The sequence below is a fragment of the Prionailurus viverrinus genome, chromosome F2 (assembly GCF_022837055.1).
Source record: "Prionailurus viverrinus isolate Anna chromosome F2, UM_Priviv_1.0, whole genome shotgun sequence".
NCBI lineage: Eukaryota > Metazoa > Chordata > Mammalia > Carnivora > Felidae > Prionailurus > Prionailurus viverrinus.
Genome location: NC_062578.1, coordinates 5,046,355 through 5,065,671, shown reverse-complemented (window position 1 = coordinate 5,065,671; position 19,317 = coordinate 5,046,355). Strand labels below are relative to the sequence as shown.

The window sequence follows — 19,317 nt, the reverse complement described above, 5'->3', positions numbered from 1 at the left end:
GGGAAATATTGAGAAATTAGAAAGGAAAGGGAAGAAGAGAACAATGAAGAAACGGTACTTGTCGAGATGTGGCCAAGGCAACAGTGGACCAAGCCCCCCTTGACCCTGATCTAGAGGATGTGACCACACTTTTCCAGTGAGCCCAATGGGATGCTGTGCTCCGCCCAGGCCATAAGCTGTGAAGGATGGTTGGTTCCGCTCTGACACCCCCATCCTGCCCATTCCCACCTCCACCACCTCCCCGCGCCCTGCCACACAGGACACTCACACACGTACACTCACACACAACCAGAAACAGAGCGATTATTTCTAATTCATTGTTATCTAGTTCATATGCACAACAGTTGCTTAATTTTGGTGGTAATTTTCAGAAAATATTGTCTGTCTCTCTCAGTGAAATAGCCTGTCCAGATGCCCCCTGCAAAAAAAAATCCTGAATCTGGAAAAAACTCAAAATATCTCGAAAGGAAAGTGCGGAGAAATAACTAGGGCTGTCAGTTGCATTCAACTGTCAGTTCTCCAAAGATTTCAGGGCTTAAAATGTTGAAAGTGCCAGATGCTATTATCTGTTATTCATGTTACCATTATGTTCTGGCCTTTACTGAAATCAATATAAACTTCCATCTGTACATTAAAGGAATTTCATTGCACCCGTATACTCTCTAAATGCAATGCATATATACCGCATTCTCTCTTACATGTCCAGAGGATAAAATTATTATTTTTAAAATTATAGTTGAAATTTTGAAAAAAATTCTTGCAAATGATATTGACTTATTTTTTACTGGGTGCTGTGTAAAATTTTTTCTAGTATAAAATGCTTGTGCAACAAAATTAGGAATTCTTTCAGTGATGGTCGTCTGTGTATATGCTCTCTGCAGGTTTCTAGGGGTAGGATGCTGAGTGAAGAAAAGGGAAAAAGACAGTTATTTCATAATGTAATTGCGTGCATAAGAGTCCATAGTTTTTCTAAGAAGCTGCGAAATATTTAAAAGGTCATATCCAATAAAATTATCCTATTAAAACGTTACCACATGTTCCTATTCCAAATTAAATGCCATACATTCTGCAAGCATTATGTTTATATACATTTTAGTCACAATAATAGCATAAATTTTCATAAGTGATCATTTCTTTCAAAATCCCTTATTCTCTTGCCTCTCATAATGTATAGATTCCGCAGTTCAACAATAGCTTATAAACTTTATATGTTTTTATGTTCATCTATAAATGTACACGCCTTTAGGAATACTTTGTTCTTAATTTTATCATGAAGAAAATAATGAAAGGCTCTTTTTCATTTTATGCCATTTAAAAAAAAAAATTCAGCACCTGGACAGAAAAACAAAGGCTGTTTCACACTGAGACAATGTTGTATTCAGCATTTGTGTCTACTTTCAAAAAGCCAAGACGTTTCTAAATCATAGCAGAAAACACTCCCCGGGTGGACTCCAGATAGCCCCAAATGGTGGTATTATCAGGTTTAAGGTCTTATAATTAGGAGTTGCTTCATGTTAGGCATTTACACTGTAGAGCTTGAAGAAGATAAGCGCCATCCGTCTGTTTTGCTGTAGATTCCATGGAAGGAGCGTCAAAGTAGCATTTCTTTTTGTATCTTAGAAGGCAACTACTATCAGGCATCCATTTCTCTTTATTTTTAAATGGTGCATTATGATCTCCTACTATTTTCAACATGTATCCATGAAATACAATGGAATACTTAGCACTATAAAGAATATACAGAAAGAAGTGGGACCAAACCAGGTTTTATTCATTGGGTCTGTGGATGGTGTTACTTGAGATGGTTTACCAACGTACTTACCGCTGTGTGGTTTTGTGGAAAACAGCCGAATTGTTATCCAAGTAATTAATGAAGATGATTACACGTGCCTTTATGACTGAGCTCAAGGTTTGAATTTTTCCTTGGTTGGGAAAACCCAGGGAGTTTGTTTTCCCGCTGATTTTGAGTGTAGACTCAGAATTATTAAAATATACTATATACGTTTTATTATATATATTATATTTTGCCATCACATTTTTATATCCATTTGACTTAAATGAGATTTACCTTGAATAATTCAGAATAGTTTTCTCATTTTCAACAGATCAGTACTTTTGAGAATTAGAATAGTTTTCCATATTAGTTAATCTGATTTTAATATTAAATCCAGGAAGCATTATATTTACTGGATATAAGCTTAAGGATGAATGTAAGCTAATTATGTAATTGAGGAAAACCATCATTAGTTTTCTGTAAGATAATATATCAGACGGTATATAAATTATTTGAAAGGATTAATAAATCTTCCTTATGAAATCAAGATCAGTATTAAGCTTAAAAGAAGGCCACAAAAATGAGGGGTAAGCCAGCAAGAAATTCCATCCAATGAGTAAAAGCATTACAAGATACTAAGCAAAAGAGGTAACTTAAGAAAATAGGAAATGATGTGAGAATAAAAGCGATTATCCAGAAAGATCAAATCAAATGCCTACATATTGTGGACCAATTATTACATCTTTAAACAATTTAAATGTTAACTTTTTGTATATCAGAAAGAACATTTTGTTAACCTAAATTTACTTATTCTTTTTCATTTAAAAATTTGTGGTTCACTTTTGCAATATTTCTTTTGTTTTACCAATGACTGCTGTGTACGTAAAGAACTATTTCTACATTCTCCAGGAAACATTCATTATGCAATAAAATCAGAAACATATTCACTATATAGCTCAAGAAATGCCTCTGTAGTTATATTTGCCAAAATGTCCTCATGAATTATAATTTTCTTTTCTTCACCAAGGATAGAGGTCCATCCTAATCAGGATATCATTATACTTTATTAGCTCATTAATTTTGAGTACCAATCCAATGAGGAACTTCAGCTAAGTCATTAAGCTAAAACTCAAATTCCACCCTAATGACTCCATATACAGTTGTCTTTTCAGGTTCCCTAATGCCTTCTGTGCTTCTGTATTTTTTTTTTAATTTATTTTTTCCAGAAAGACCCTGCGAGCTCTCTAGAAAATTTAGAGGAAAAAAAGTTTCCTGGAGAGGCCTCCATACCAAGTCCTAAACCCAAGCTCCACGCGAGAGACCTCAAAAAAGAGCTCATTACGTAAGTCATCTTCAACGGCATATTCTGCGAGATTCTAGAACTAGGAGACTCAGGTTCATAATTTTGAGTAATCATATCCTGATTTGTGTAGCTGATTTTCGGAATGTTTTAGGACAATTTCGACCAGTCGATAGTTAAGTGTTCGATATGTACCGAAATTTCTGCTTAGAACCACGAGAATTACAAAAATCAAAGTGTACATGACGAGACTTCATGCTAAGAAATGACTTAAAAACACAAAACCAATATAAAACAATTAGAAATGTTTACATTTTTTGTTCTGTTTGGCTCATCAAAATCTTTCGTTGTGCTTTGTTCTATTGTTTCTTTATCGTACCAGTTGCTAGTCTCATGGCCTTAGACAAAGTTTTTTAACTCATTTGAACCTCCAGTTTCTTAAATGTAAAACAGGGATATCAATAGTCATCTCATGAAATTGAGAAAATCTAATGAAATAATCTATAAGAATATATAAAGTGCCTAGCGGGCAGAATGTTCTCATTTTGTGATCATTATTACTACCTGTGGCATAGACTAGGTCACAGTATTCTACGTAAGATTATTGCATTTCGTCCACTAAAGGCATAAGTATTTTTTTAATGGGTAAGTACATTAATTCATGTTCCTATTGAATTTTTTTTGATAAATTAATCACATTTAATGAGAATTTAAACAATTATTGCATTGAAAATTTTAAAATATTACACCTGTGTTTGAAATACAGGCGGCAGCCATTTTCTTTTTGATTTTACAATAAATATTAAGTACCTGTCAGTAAATTAATGTTCCTTTCCATAACATAATTAACAGTATTGTTATCACACAGATGATACGAAAAACTTACTACCCGTCGGTCTAACCTCCCTCGCAGACTCACAGATTTTCCTGGGAGGCGGAGACTGGGGTGCCTGGGTGGCTTAGTCGGTTGACTCTCGATTTTGGCTCAGGTCATGATTCCAGGATCGTGGGATCAAGCCCTAAGTCACGTTTCATGCTGAGTGTGGAGCCTGCTTAAGATTGTCTGTCTCTGTCTCTCCTTCTGTCCCTCTGCCCTGCTTATGCTCTCTCTCTAAAATCAAAAACAAAACAAAACAAAAACAAAGCAGAGTCCAGCTTTTTCTTTTTGAAGAGGAATTTTTACATTTAATTTGGGGATTCTGTTAGAAATCAATTACCGTTTTAACCATGATGAGTATAGTGATGCTCTACAGTCAGTGGTGATGATGGAGTGAGAGATCCAGAATCCATTCTTCTTTATTTTCTATTATTTTTATTATTTTTAAGTTTATTTATTTATTCTGAGAGAGAGAGCACAAGCAAGGGAAAGGCAGAGAGAGAGGGAGATAGAGAATCCCAAGCAGCCTCTGCACTGTTAGCGTGGAGCCCGACACGGAGCTCAATCCCACAAACTACGAGATGGTGACCTGAGCCAAATCAAGAGTTGGATGATTAACCACCTGAGCCCCCCGGGTGCCCCAGATCCAGAATCCATTCTTAAGAAGTCACATCTTTTTAGGACTACTTGGGTCTAGCTATTCTCTCTATGGCAGTGGAACAATTGTTAATTTATTCAGTAATAATTAAAAAAAATTTTTTAATGTTTATTTTTGAGAGAGAGAGAGAGAGCATGAGCGGGGAAGGGGCAGAGAGAGAGGGAGACACAGAATCCGAAGCAGGCTCCCGGCTCTGAGCTGTCGGCACAGAGCCCGACGCAGGGCTCGAACTCACGAGTGGTGAGATCTTGACCTGAGCTGAAGTCGGACACTTAACTGACTGAGCCACCCAGGCGCCCCTTCAGTAACAATTTTTCGCATGCCTACCATGTGTTAGTAGGCACATATAGATGCTGGGAATATAGGAGCAGACAAACTCTGCCCTTCCAGAAAGTGTCTCCAAGGAAATGAATGGGGTGTAGGGCTAGAGAATGTTGCTTCTGGGTTGGTTGAATGAGTTGAAGAAATGTTTATGTTTTGATCAGAGGTTCTTAATCTGACCCTACTGACCCCAGAAGATCCAAGGCAGTGCTTCAGGGAGTGTGTGAACCCGACAGCATTTCATGTAAATGATTTCTTGGGTAGGGGAGGTAATGGTTTCCATCACCCCTTTGAGAAAAGGGTTCTGGGACTCAGAAGAGTTTAAAGACCAGGGCGCCCGATGGCAGTAAGCACCAGCTAAGACTGCGGTAGAGGCTGGGAACAGGGACCAGGTTCCGGGGTGGGGGGGGGGGGGTGGCAGAGGCCCTGAGCTGAGCCCTAAGGGCCAGCTGGACCTGGAGAGAGAGTGAGAACAGAGCCAAGCAGCGGAGAAGAGGGCCTGGCTACACGTTTGCACTAGCAAGCCGTGGGTTTTAGACAGAGAAGTGAGCTAAGGGTGTATACCTCAGGGGGAACAGTGCGCAGAATTATTGTGAGGCTGGAGGCCCTCGGGGACTGTGTCAGGAAGGTCACCTAAGACACCGACGTAGAGATTCAGACATGAGATCATGAGGCAGTGGCCCCTGGGAGAGGATGCTAGAGAAAGTCTCGAAAGAAAGGGACAGAGTGCTCATTACAGAACTTGAGGAACACACCTGAGCAGTGTGAAAACAGAAGCCCACAGAGAATGCAGAAATGAGGCCGTTTAGAGGTTCGGGAGGGTGACCGTGGCAAATGATCGCCATGGGAGCAAAAAGCTAACAAAATGCCAAACTGGGCATTGGGTATTATTGGCTTGCACCCTAAGTGCAAAGACGTTAAGAAAATGCCGAACAAACCTTGGGAAAATGGGTCTTACAAAGTCACGGAGGCAGAGAAGGGAGCACGAGGTGGAGAAATTCAGAGAAGTTTGTGCGCAGGGACAACACAGGGACAGCCACCGCATCAGTGCAGTGATAAAAACTAAGATTGTGGACCTCGCCCGGCTCTCACAGCCTCATTCGGCCAGCCTTGGAGACGGGCGACCGTGTGTTGTCAGATTTTAGGGCGCGATTCACACAAATTCCTTACGGACGTGAGTTGACCTGGGCCTGTCAGACCGGAGGCGCCGCTAAGTTCCTTCTCCCAAGTTGTCGGGCAGGGGAGTAGAGATACCAGGATAGACGGTGGTAAGTGAGGAAGGGGAGAGGCGAAGGGGGTTTCAGGCAAAGACAAGGCAGGAGCCGCTGGTTTTCTACATTTATATCCCCAGCGGGCGGGATAGTCCTGGCTGGGTTGTGTTTAACGTGAGTGAGGGAGCGAAATGCAAGAAAATATTCTCTCTGTGTACGTGGTGAAATATTAAAGCTCATTCTTACACAAATATATTTAAAGCTGCCGATCAGTGAGACTTTCTAGCAAAAAGTAACCCTTCCACTTGGGCACCAGCATCTGTTCCTTCTCTTCTGAATCCCTCAGCATAAAAGTATGTTTAAATTTTTCTAGTAAGAAGACTTAAAAGCCCTCTCCTGACCTGCCTTTCACCTCAGCCCCCGTGTCTTCAAGAAAGCTGCCTCTACTGCGTGACTCAGTTTCTCCCCTGAATTTCTCCCAGACAGGCTTGTGCCTTCACCGTTCCGCCCAAAGCGTCCCCAGGTTCTCCAGGGGACCCATCTGGTGTGAGTTCTCGGCCCCCTTGACCCTACTTGCCGGGGCTGCAGGATTCAGCAGAGCTGATCACGTCCTGCTCTGTCTCCAGCACCTTCTAGGGAACCACACTTCAGGACAGTTTCCACCTCACCTAGGACCCCTTCTTAGACTCCTGGACAGCCTTCCAAAGGCAGAATGTCTCAGAGCTCAGTCCTGGAACCTCTTCTCTCCTCTGTCTACACTCAGTCCTTTGGATGTAGGATGATGTTGGAACCATCTCTACTCCAAGGACTCCCAGGCCTTTGTCACCTCCACTTCCCAGGGCCCGTGGGCAATGAGCTGTCCCTTCCCGGTAGGACCCTGCCCCTCCCTCCCCACCAGCCACCCCTTCTGCTTTTCCCCTAAGGCTTCACGGCCTCAGTGTTGCCATTCCATCCGCCACACCCCGGACTTCTGCAGGGTCTCCCTCGCCTCTTCTCTCAGATGTCACTGCCCTGACGGGTCTTCCTGGCCACTGTAGCCGCCCCCCACCCCCAGCCCTCATGCTCCCATCCTCTTTCCCAGATCTCCTGTGGTCCCTCAGTATTTAACAGACTCCTACATTTTGCTCGCCTGCACTCTCTGTTGTCTGCCTCCCCCGCTAGGGCAGGGGGGCAGGGGGGCAGGGGGGTTCTTCTTTCATTGATTTTGTGTTCTCCTGCATCCACGCCATTGGTAAATAATATTTACCAGGCTGCCTCTTCTTTCCCAGCTGCACGAACATGAATCGGGAGCAGGGAACACATCTTAAATGCTGTTGCAAACCTTGCACCTAGGAAGTGTTCGATGAAATTATTCCTAGGGCAACATCGGTTTATTGGCTTGACCTGTGACTGATATTTAAGTAATCTCAGATTACATTCTTTATGGACTTCATAAAGAACTTAATGTTCACCTGGAGCCTGGTGGCCGGAACAGTGTGATGGGTGTGGTACCAAACACACTAAAGGTTCAATTTCACCGAACACTGTTTCTTCCCAGAGGTGACCTGGGGTCAGCCATATACTTGCTCCCTCGTGGGAGAAAACTTTGTATGGATTTTGCGTCTGCATCTTATTTTAAATCCCTTCAAAAATGGCAAATTTTCATCCTTTAAAGGTCAATATTTGCAAAACGTAAGAGTCATTCCAAACTAAATGTAGTGTGAAAGATTGATAATTAACCTGCATTGTCATTTTGAACAGAAAAATGAAGTGAGATTATTTTGTGATGGGCACTTCTTTTTTTTTTTAATTTTTTTAATGTTTATTTTTGAGAGAGAGAGAGACAGACAGACAGACAGACAGACACAGAGCAGGGGAGGGGCAGAGAGACAGAGAGACACACAGAATCCAAAGCAGGCTCCAGGCTCTGAGCCATCAGCACGGAGCCCAGCACGGGGTTTGAACTCACGAACCGTGAGATCATGACCTGGGCTGAAGTCGGACGCTTAACCAACTGAGCCACCCAGGAGCCCCTTGAAATCCAGTTTCTGATGACAGTTGGTGGGAAGTTCCATAGTACGTGTGGTGTCGGTGAGGAACTGGCTGAGTTCCCTTCACACTGGACCTGAAAACATCGGGAACAGTTTTGGGAATACAGTCTTGAATTCCTGGGAAATTAACTCTGTAGAGACCTCGTGGCTCTTTCCGCATCTTCCAGATGAGATACCGCTGATCTCCATGTAACTGCAGTAGTTCACGGGTTTTGTTAAAGTCTGACTACTCTATAGTTTCATCCTTTTTAAAAATTATGTTTTGCTTTGTGTTTCTAACAGATAAATGTACCTTAATTACTTACCGGAAACTGTTTGCAGAACAAGATTTTTTTAAGTTTTTTAATTTATTTTGAGAGAGAGAGAGAGAGCACAAGTGGGGGAAGAAGGGGGCGGGGGGGGGGGGAGGAGAGAATCCCAAACAGGCTCTACACAGTCAGCACAGAGCCTGATGAGGGGCTCGAACTCACGAACTGTGAGATCGTTATCTGAGCTGAAACCAAGAGTCAGAGGCTTAACTGACTGAGCCATCCATGTGCCCCAAAATAGGATTGTTTTTAATGTTTGTTTATTTTTGAAAGAGAGGGAGAAAGAGAGTGGCGGAGGGGCAGAAAGAGAGGGAGAGAGAGAATCCGAGCAGACTCCCGCTGGGCTTGGAACCTGGGAGGGGCTCTATCTCACGACTGAGAGGTCATGACCTGAATCTAAATCAAGGGTTGGATAATTTAACCAACTGAGCCACCCGGGTGCCCCTCAAAATAGAATTTTTTAATGTTGATTAGAATAAACTGTCTTAGAATTTGAGGCCACTTACTAAAGGAACTAGCATGTTTCCTTTCTCCAAGGTTAATACTTTCATTTGCAAACCTTCCCAGAAGATTTTGCCCAACTAGTTAGGCCCATGTGATTGGGTAAGATTTTTCATTGCAGACTTGTTTTTGTTTTGTTTTGTTTTTGTTTTTCATTTTTTAATGTTTATTTATTTTTGAGAGACAGAGCACAAGCAGGGGAGGAGCAGAGAGAGAGGGAGACACAGAATCGGAAGCAGGCTCCAGGCTCCGAGCTGTCAGCACAGAGCCCGACGCGGGGCTCGAACCCACAAACCGCGAGATCATGACCTGAGCTGAAGTCGGACGCTTAACCGACTGAGCTGCCCGGGCGCCCCTGAAGATTTGTAATTTAAGCCAGCTATCAGAATCTGAAACAAAAGCTTTTCCCACAACACCGACATCTCCAACCCTTTCTTTATTCTTCAACCTCTTTATACCACCAAACTTAAAAAAAGTAATTAGCAGCTAATTAAATAAATTAATTAGCTTTATTATTTTACCTCCTAAATAATTTTAGCTGATTGATTTAAAAATCACTGGCACTTCCTTGCCTCTCCTGGCAGTATTAACAGGAGTCATTTAAAAATAGAAATGAAATGAAATAATAAAATAAAGTACATACAATGCTGTTTTTGCACACTAGGTGGCCATGCATTTCTAAAGCGAGGATTCCCAGGCAATTAAACACATCTCTCACGCTCTGAATATTCCAGTTGCTTTAGTGTTCAGAAGAGATTGTTTCTTCCTTTAGTGGGTGAACGGCACTTGCAAGATCACTCAGCTCAAATGTTGATCATTGTTCTTTTTTTTTTTTCTTGTTTACATACATCTATAGCTTTTGCATTTTCCTTTCTGAGAACCCATCTAGGGAAAGTGATGGGGGAGGAGCTAGGCAATTCAGCTTAGATCAAGCCCTGAAAATCAAACGTCTCCCTGAGAGATGGAAATGTTCTGAGTCTTACAGTCTCTTTAGATTACCTGAAATTGATTAGAAAGTAGCTCACAGGGGAAAAACACAAACAAAAAGAAACTTAAAAGGTGGTATTTCAAAAAGCCTTAGATGTTGGCAATTTGTGTCTAAATGTCCCTTCAAAGAGGTAAACTCTGTATTCTACACATACGGGTAAGCCTTCACGTTAGGCAGCGTGTCAGAGAAAACCAGAAGCCTGAATGATGTAACTGATTTTTCCTCTGATTAACATGGTGACAAATAGCACTGAGTAGGCTGGGGTCAATCTGCTTACTCCAAATGAGTGACTTTTGAGCAGCATCAGAGGAAAATAAATGACTGAGAAACCAAGGGATCTATTAACTACAGAAACAAATCCCCTTACGTTATTTTTAAAACACGTAAGATGTGCAGAATGTGACCAGCTTCTGAGATAAAATGGAGTGCACCAGTACCGACTCGAGGCTTTGGCAGGTAGCCTGGAGAGCCTACTGCTTTGGTTGTTAATTAACAATTGTCTATGTTGGTTTCAAGCTTTAGATGAAACTGATCCCAAGCTTTAATAACTAAGTTTCTTATCTGCTTCTGTATCGTCAGCAACTTTCCCATCTAAAATGTTAGCTTACCTTTCCAGAGATAGGTAGTGTGTTCAAAGATTTTCTTTTTCAGGCAGTTTTTAAAAATGTATATGAAGTTACTCTGATGCCCTTCCCTTAAAAACTCACAAAAATTCCTTCCTAAAATCTGGTATGTACTTGGTGCCAGTATGCCCAAGAGCCATTCTCATCATAAAGCGCGGGTTTAGGACATTTATATTTTCAAAGAAATCAGACATCATTGGTTGTTGACTCATAACATCATGAGGGCATATATTTGCGCATCGCTTTCCTACATGATTCGAGCCAGAGAACTAATGTGATATTGAAAATGAATACCTTCAGGGGCACCTGGGTGGCTCAGTCGGTTAAGCGTCTGACTTGGGCTCAGGTCATGATCTCACAGTTCATGGTTCAAGCCCCTCCTCAGGCTCTGTGCTGACAGCTCGGAGCCTGGAGCCTGCTATGTCTCCCTCTGTGTCTCCCTCTCTCTCTGCCCCTCCCCCACTCATGCTCTGTCTCTCTATCAAGAATTAATCAAGGTTAAAAAAAAAATTTTTTTAAAGGGTCTGACACTCAACCAACTGAGCTACCCAGACTCCCCTAGTTTAAAAAAAAAGAAAAAGAAAAGAAAACGAATACCTTCAGATCTGGCCAGTCTTCTCTAGCTAGTCTCCTGGTTCCTGTAGGACATAAGTCCTTAGTTCGCTAGCCCCTGCGTGTCCTGTACTGTGCTAACCGATCTTGAAAAGAGACGATACATCATAACCTATAGACACAGCAAATGAATCTGTGAAAAGTGCTTGACTTTATGTATATATTTTTTGACTCAGCTGTCCAACGCCAGGATGTGACGGAAGTGGCCATGTCACGGGGAACTATGCGTCCCATCGCAGGTACCTGATAGCCTACAACATCTTATTCTAATGTAAATACTTTGTAAATTCTTATTGTCACCCATTCTAGAAAGGCAGTATCTGGATCCCAATTGAAGAGTGAGTTAGTTGTGGGGGCATTTTGGGTTTTTTTGGTTTTTGTTTGTTTTTTTGTTTTTTGTGGTTTTTTTTTTTTTTTTTCAGAAATAAAGTGAAATTAAATCTTCTGGCTTTTTATTTATATGGTGTAGAAATCATGATTTTTGGTCAAAAATGTTTTTCTGGTCCTATTATGCAGATCATAAACCAAAAGCTAGAGTTTATGTCACGGCTTTGGTTCTATCTAGCTTTAGGACTCAAGTGAAACCAAGGTAGGACAGTAGAGTGACTTGGGTTGACCATTCACCTTTTCAGATGTGGCGTCCTCCGCCCTGGGCAATTAAAAGGTCAATGTGTTAGATGAAGCAATGCAAAAAAGCTGGGTTTAGTGTCTCCACTTACCTCTTCGTTGATGTGATTCGCTTTCCCTTTGGGCATTGGTTTCAACCTTTAAGCCACCACAGCTCGGTGTGCAATGGAAATGAACTCCAAGTCAGTAATCATTGTATCACTGAGTTCTAGAGTCAGAGAGACTCATTGGGTTAAAGCCCTTCATTTGATAGCAAACCTGAGTCTGTGGGAAATAACTGAGGGGCCCACAAGCCCAGACCGGTCAGGGTGGCAAAGCCAGATTCAAACGTGGTTGCATTTTTCCCAGTGTTCGGTCACCAGTAAATTTAGCATATATTCACAGACTCAAGATGCCATTTGAGTGGGATTTGTACATGTCAGTGTTGTGTGTTTTGCTTTTGTTTTTCTCATCCCTCTTTAGTGTTTCTGGATGTCCTTTAGCAGATAAGACTCTTAAATCCCTCATGGCTGCAAATTCCCAGGAGCTTAAGTAAGTATTGGAACCAAGACTTCCTTGCCCTGCACCCACTGAGTCAGGACTCCCCACGTTCAAGACCTGTGGGGTCCGTACTAACAAGTAGTAAATCACACCTAACGAAAGTATGACCAATGCACTCTTTCACCAAAAAGTTCAAATGACTAAAACCGACTCCTTCTAATTTAATTTAGTTAATTTGCTCGTTTGGGGGATTTTTTTTTTTTATATTATAGTATTTTTTAAAGTAACCGTGTAATAGTTAAACATAATGCTTTTTTCTGTTGATTTCAGAATTTATACACTAAATCAGAACTATGAAGGTGTGGCAAAGCCCTTTCATCATCTAATTTTAAGTAAACGGCATAATATTTTGCCTTATGGGAATTTTGAATCATATGATTGTCTTTCACTTTTGGGAGCTAGGCACAATTCTAGCTCATTTCAGCCTAGTGTACAGGATCTCAAAGTCACATGTTTATTATCTTTTACTTAATGATTTTATTTATTTTTATTTATTTTTAATTTTTTTTAACGTTTATTTATTTTTGAGACAGACTGAGACAGAGCATGAACGGGGGAGAGGCAGAGAGAGAGGGAGACACAGAATCGGACGCATGCTCCAGGCTCTGAGCTATCAGCCCAGAGCCCGACGCGGGGCTCGAACTCACGGACCGTGAGATCGTGACCTGAGCTGAAGTCGGACGCTTAACTGACTGAGCCACCCAGGCGCCCCACTTAATGATTTTATTTTTTCCTACTTTTCTCTTCTTTTATTCCAAACTTCTCACTTGTTTACTTTCACATCTTGTTACATTATGTATAGAATAATAAGAAGTTATAATCCATCTGAATAATAAGTTACAATCCATCATTATATTTAAAAATATAATAGGGCATAACTTTAGAAAAGATAAGGAATAACATTAAACAAAATTCATGAAACTTATTTGCAAATAATAATATTTTAAGAAAACTGAGTGTTACTAAGTCTAGTGATAAAACAATATTTGTATAAATAGTAGAATAAACATTTGATGTCTAAATCACGAGTAAAAATGCAGAGATTTTATTTTCTTTCTTTTGTTAGTCTTTCCATTCTCTAACTTGTTTAAAATTCTCTCTCTAAAAATGACAAAGGACAAATTTATGAAATAAGAGGTGATATGAAACAGATATAAAACTGGGGAATTATGGTACCAGAAATAGTGAAGTGAACTATGAAATATGCAACTTTTCTCATTTTCAATATGTAAAGTCCAATTGATTGTGTCAGTATAGACTCTGGAAATCGTTCTATACATTGCCATTTTTCTAGACTGAAATGTCAGAATGTTAGGTTGAGAAATAATTAACAGATTGAAAAGAGAGAAGTGCCAGTGAAAAGAGAGAAATACTCAATCAGACTTATCTTACTTGGTACTTTTATTCAGTCTTACTCAGTTGTTCTAAATGTCTACATTTCCCTGCCTTAATTGTAACTGTGGGTTTTCTTAAGTATTTCTTCTGAGCATTATTTCTAGAAAAAAAAAGTGTTGATAACATATTGAAAGCATGTAGGTCGAGAAGTTCCATAGCAATATTCAGTATTTACATGTTTTGTACAGCCATCTGATAGCTAACATCTTCGGGGTTTTTTTCTATACAAAAAAGAAAAAGAGACATTTCATTGAACTCTTGTTTAGATACTCCAGTAGAATTCCAAAACAAGGTCACTGATTTTTCTGTAATTGCAATATACTGAGAAACCACTATTTTCCTAGAAATGTTAATAAAAAAAGACCAGCTTTCAATCCTCTCCTACAATGTAGAATATCAACTCTGTCTTTAAAAGGTCGGTTAAAGATACAAAGCCGGTTTCTCTGGTTAGCTCGCCGAGATGTATGCCGATTTTAAATTTCATTTGGGAAGAAAAGCATTTACACTCTATGTTCTGCCTCGGGACTGGATATAAAAGTATTTTCATGAAAGTTCAGTGGGTTAGAGTTTAAGAAAAGGAATGGTATTCATGTTGCTTATTATTATTATTATCATTATTATTATTATTATTTTCAAACTCTTGTTTGGGGAGACATCTGAACCAGGGTGAGCATACAAGTGGAACACTAACAATGATAATGTGTACAGCAACCTTCAGAAAAGCAAACATTTTATATCGGCCACTGTGTTTTCATTAGTATTGGGGATTTTTTAGAAAGGTAACGATCGGTGAGAAGTTGTATCGATTTTTACTTTCAAGTATGTTTTGAAACCTATTCCTACTCAGCATTCCAAGTAGAATTGGATTCCCCTTCCTCTTTTTCCCCTTCTCATTCCAAATTTAGTGGTTGATTGTCGATAATAGCTATTGGTAGATTTTCCAAAAGGCCATTTAAGTTGGGCCATGAGGCAGAACAGACCAGGTGCAAACGACTTGGGTTCTTTGGCAACTATATTAATGCGCCAAGTCTCGGGAGCTCACACATACCACTCTCGTCCGTGTGAATTTAATAGATTATCATGGTCGTGGAGCAAATCAAAGAAAATAAATTGTGCACAAAAACAACTTGGAAAACTTTTTTTTTTTTTTCTTAAGTGAGAAAGAAAAACTTTGCATGATGTAGACAGAAGGCCAGCAGTAGGTTGCAGGCCAAATTTCCGATTCCTCCCAAAATAAAGTCAAAAAGAGGAAGAAAGAAAGAAGGTAGGATAACAGCTAATGCATTGTCTGCCAAGCATCACATGGTAGTTAGTTTATACATCTTAACATATTCTTTATTTTTTTACTTTTTTTTTTAACATTTATTCATATTTTGAGAGACAGAGAGAGAGCACAAGCAGGGGAGGGGCAGAGAGGGGGGGAGACACAGAATCCAAAGCAGGCTCCAGGCTCTGAGCCAACAGCACAGAGCCCGACGCAGGGCGCGAACTCACAGACCGCGAGATCATGACCTGGAAGTGCGACGCTTAACCGACTGAGCCACCCGGGCGCCCCCAACTTAACACATTCCTTAAAAAATGTATTCTTAGGCAAAAACTCATTACATTTAAGGGGGAAAAAAAAGAGCCCCACAAAAAGCAACTCGTTCTGTTTAGTTCTACTTGAACGTGGCATGCTCCCCTTCCCTCCCCCACAACCACGCGGCGGGCACTCTGTTCCTGTGTTTTCCAGGTGTCCAACCCCGGGTTGCGATGGTTCCGGGCACGTGACTGGAAACTACGCTTCCCACAGAAGGTAAGATCGATTTCATTTCGGAAGTAGCGAAATCAGAACTCTGCCGCAGCGGCCAGTGAGATCACGTGGTTTGGTTTTGTTCTCTGTCATGCACGTATTTAGTTTGTCCGGCTGCCCTCGTGCCAGGAAAGGTGGTGTCAAAATGACTCCTACAAAGGAAGAAAAAGAAGATCCTGAACTCAAGTGAGTGTGACCGTTGAGGTGGGGCACCGGGGCCAGAAGCCGCTTGTTGGTCAGATGGGCAGGACATTGGTTGGGAAGCAGCTGAGCGTTTGGGGAGAGGGGGTAGCCTATGAAATGCACGGACGCTTGAAGCAGCAGTCAGAGGGCTCAAAAGCTCAAGAAAATTGTCTTATTCCTAGCTATGTGTACACAGTTCTTTGATAATGCAGAACAACAATAATAATAAAGAAAAGAGGAAGTTTATGCTTTTTCCACAGTTTTAAATGGAGAGCAGCCTGGGGGGAGGGCCATAGCGTGATACATATGGCAACATTTCCCCCCAACACTTTAATTTTCATGAAGGTACAATTTTGTGTAAATTAAATTCCCTCTGCTGAGAAATGTGCTACCAAGTCTTGGATAATATAGGCAGCTACAGATGTAGAAGTTTGTAAATTTCTTGCTCTACAACATTTCTAAACGCGTTACTTCGGCATTTAAGAAACCAGCGTCCGCATTCTACGGGCAATGTGCCATACAACGTAGGGCAAAGTGGTTAACGTTTTATACACTTGGTCCTTGGTTTGGAGGCAGCCTAACACAGTGCTTACGTGATTGGCTCTAGACCTAAAACGTGTGGGTGTGAACATGACTCCACTTCTAGGAAAATGGGTGGCAAGTTACCTGAGCTCCAAAAGTTTTCCCCGCCTAAAAAACGGGATAATAACGCTCTCTGCCCGACGGGTTTATAGTGAAGATTACCTGAGATCGTGCGCGAACCTTCCTTAGCTTGGGCCCGAGGACCACTCTGACTGCGAATACAATGCTGTTTTGCTAGTTGGACTGGCATTTTCAGAGCTCCTTAATTTCACCACTTGCCATCTATTTGGTATGGAATCGCCACTGCCTTCCCATTCACCTAGTTACAGTGCTTCCTGTAGAGTTTTCCCCTGGCTCCCTGCTGGTAACGTCTCTGCTCTGTCTCTCTAGATGTCCTGTGATAGGGTGTGACGGCCAAGGTCACATATCAGGTAAATACACGTCCCACCGCACAGCTTCTGGCTGTCCCCTGGCCGCCAAGAGACAGAAGGAGAATCCTGTCAATGGGGCCCCCCTCTCCTGGAAACTGAACAAACAAGAGCTGCCACACTGTCCCTTGCCAGGCTGCAACGGGCTGGGCCATGTAAATAATGTTTTTGTCACCCACAGAAGGTAACGTCTGTTTTCTGTCTTTTGTTGTGTTGTTGTTGTGAGGGTGTGTCACCTCAGTGGCTTTGGGTCGAGGTGGGGAATCCCTCCTTGGGGTTATCAGTCGTAGCCCTTCAGATGTTGCGACGAGTCTTGCCGGATCGATGTTTGATGACTTCGAGGAATGAAAAATGCTATTTTCTCTGTTTCTGAAGCTTTACTCCGTAGTTTGCAAGGGCTGTAGAAATTGCATTTGGTTTGGGGGTTCTAAAATTTGCTTATGCTGCTATTTTTTAATGGTTTAGTCTTTTAATGGTCCGCTTCGATTTCAAGTGGTGATATTTACTCCGTTATGTGGCGTAATTGTAAACTTTCTCTTTACATATTTATGTCCCTCCCTCTCGTGAACTGGCTCGATTTCAGGCCAAATTGTAGTTATTTTGCTGCTGGGGAGATGTGACTCGTCCCCAGCAGCCAGAAAGTGAATGACACGGTGACTACTAAGGATACCACAGGATGAAAGAGGTTTAGAAAACCCTTTATAGTTTCACAATGACTTAATTCCTTTATCACTGGGTGTCGTGGATTTCAATGGAGTCCTTTGTTGGGAACACTGATCTTCGTCCAGCTTTTTGGTTCACATTCTACCTAAAGAAAAGAGGCTAGAAGATTCACCACACACTTCTCTAATCAAGGAGGGCCCTTCTAGTCTTCTGGCCCCCTGTGCACGATGCGGATTTGACATCCAATGGAGCTTTAGTGAGCCCTGATGCTTTGCGTATGCAAATTGAGCAAAGCGGGGGCGTGCTAGATTTTGTTTGATTTTAAAGATACGTATCAATGGCATCAGAAAATTAAGCCTTCCAGGAATTGCTGTTTTAAGTGGACGTATAGCCATATCTGCTTATCAAGAAAACCTAAATTTTTGAAGTGTTTTTTTTTTTCTGATTTTCAAATGCACGGTCATGTTCACAACAGCACACATTGTCCTGAGTTTGAGTCATTATTTCATATTCGGGAAGGACAGTCACAAATCAAGTGTGCCTGATGGCGTATTAACTGCCAAGTGGCGTTACTTTCTTATCGCGGACTCGGTAATATCCACGTTAACACCGATAATGAAATATTAACGCCGTCCTATGGGGGGCACATCCCTCGGTCAGCAACAGCAGAATTATCTTTAAAACTCATGAAGTTTTAAATGATGACACCGAGGCTTGGTGAGGATAGAGAGCAACAGGGGCTGTCACTAGAGGTGGAAGAGAATCGCTCGAGCCGATCCCTTCAGGAAGTCAGGTTGAGAAAAGAACAGATGAACATTCCCAGCCACCCAGACACCGAGCTGATAGGCTTACGCCTTGGAGAGTCTCCTGCACACGGGAGCCCAGAGACATGTCAGAGAATGTCTATGGGAGCGTTGCCCTCCTAAGTCCAAACTGGGACCCACCCACATGCCCGCTGACAGTCAAGTGCCTAAGTGAGCAGTGGTGTCCACGGTGAAAAGGAAGTGAAGCCTTAGTGGATTTTAGAACACAGTGCTGAGTGGGAGAAAATGCTGGAGAATATGTGTGGCGTGATTCTGTTTCCAAAAAGTTAAAAACAAGGAGAAGAATTGCATTTTCGAAAGCTAGGTCCTCATTCACCTACAGGCAATGGTGATCTCTGGGGGCAGGAGAGGTGACTGTTGAGGGCACGGGGAGCTTCAAAGTCATTTTCGTGTTTGAAGGTAAAAGGTGTTCACCTTGACGGTGTTCTTTAAACTGCGAATATACGTTGTATGTATCAATGCACATATTACGTGCTTCATAATAAGAAAAAGGAAATTATGAGTCAAAAAATATAAGCTTCAGTATTAATTCCAAGATAGAACTTTGTAGGAGAAAGAAAATAATTAAGTGTTTAAACAAATGAATAATTCAGATTTCACTGTTCTTTACTGGAGAGTTCTCTTGCTGTTTAAAGGGTTTAAGAGACTGAATTTACTTTGGCGTATTCTCTTTAAGGTGGAATGCTTCTCTTTACTCTAGATAGAATTTAATGAACTAACGTAATAAAATGCCTAGCTTATAGCCTGGCACATAATGGTGTTTAACCCAGACGATTTCCTTTCCCTTTCATAAAAATTATATTAACATCTGCATATACATACATATATATATATATATGCAGTAATTCATTAATAATTCATTAAAGTGAGAATGACTTATGCTAAAATAGCACGTTTTAACCTCGGATACACTTTTATATATTCTGGATTTTGACCCTCAAATCCCTGAGGTGTTTTGGTACTCTCTCCGCTCGCGGACAATAGCTAACATCTATTCAGGGCACGCTCTGTTCCAGTAGAGAGCACTGTTCTAAGTACCTTACGTGCTTTATTCCTTTAATCCTTTACAAAACCCTGTGA

At 41.3% G+C, this 19,317-nt stretch overlaps 1 protein-coding gene across 1 annotated transcript in view; it reads left to right on the top strand.

Annotated features, from left to right (window-relative positions):
• The window catches only part of ST18 (ST18 C2H2C-type zinc finger transcription factor), a 254,450-nt gene that overhangs the window by 221,483 nt on the left and 13,650 nt on the right, over nt 1-19,317 (top strand). The window contains exons 14-19 of the mRNA XM_047842283.1: nt 3,001-3,116; nt 11,380-11,442; nt 12,293-12,361; nt 15,498-15,560; nt 15,663-15,743; nt 16,713-16,934. Coding sequence (XP_047698239.1) covers nt 3,001-3,116; nt 11,380-11,442; nt 12,293-12,361; nt 15,498-15,560; nt 15,663-15,743; nt 16,713-16,934 — 614 coding nt within the window. The remainder of the gene's footprint in view (nt 1-3,000; nt 3,117-11,379; nt 11,443-12,292; nt 12,362-15,497; nt 15,561-15,662; nt 15,744-16,712; nt 16,935-19,317) is intronic.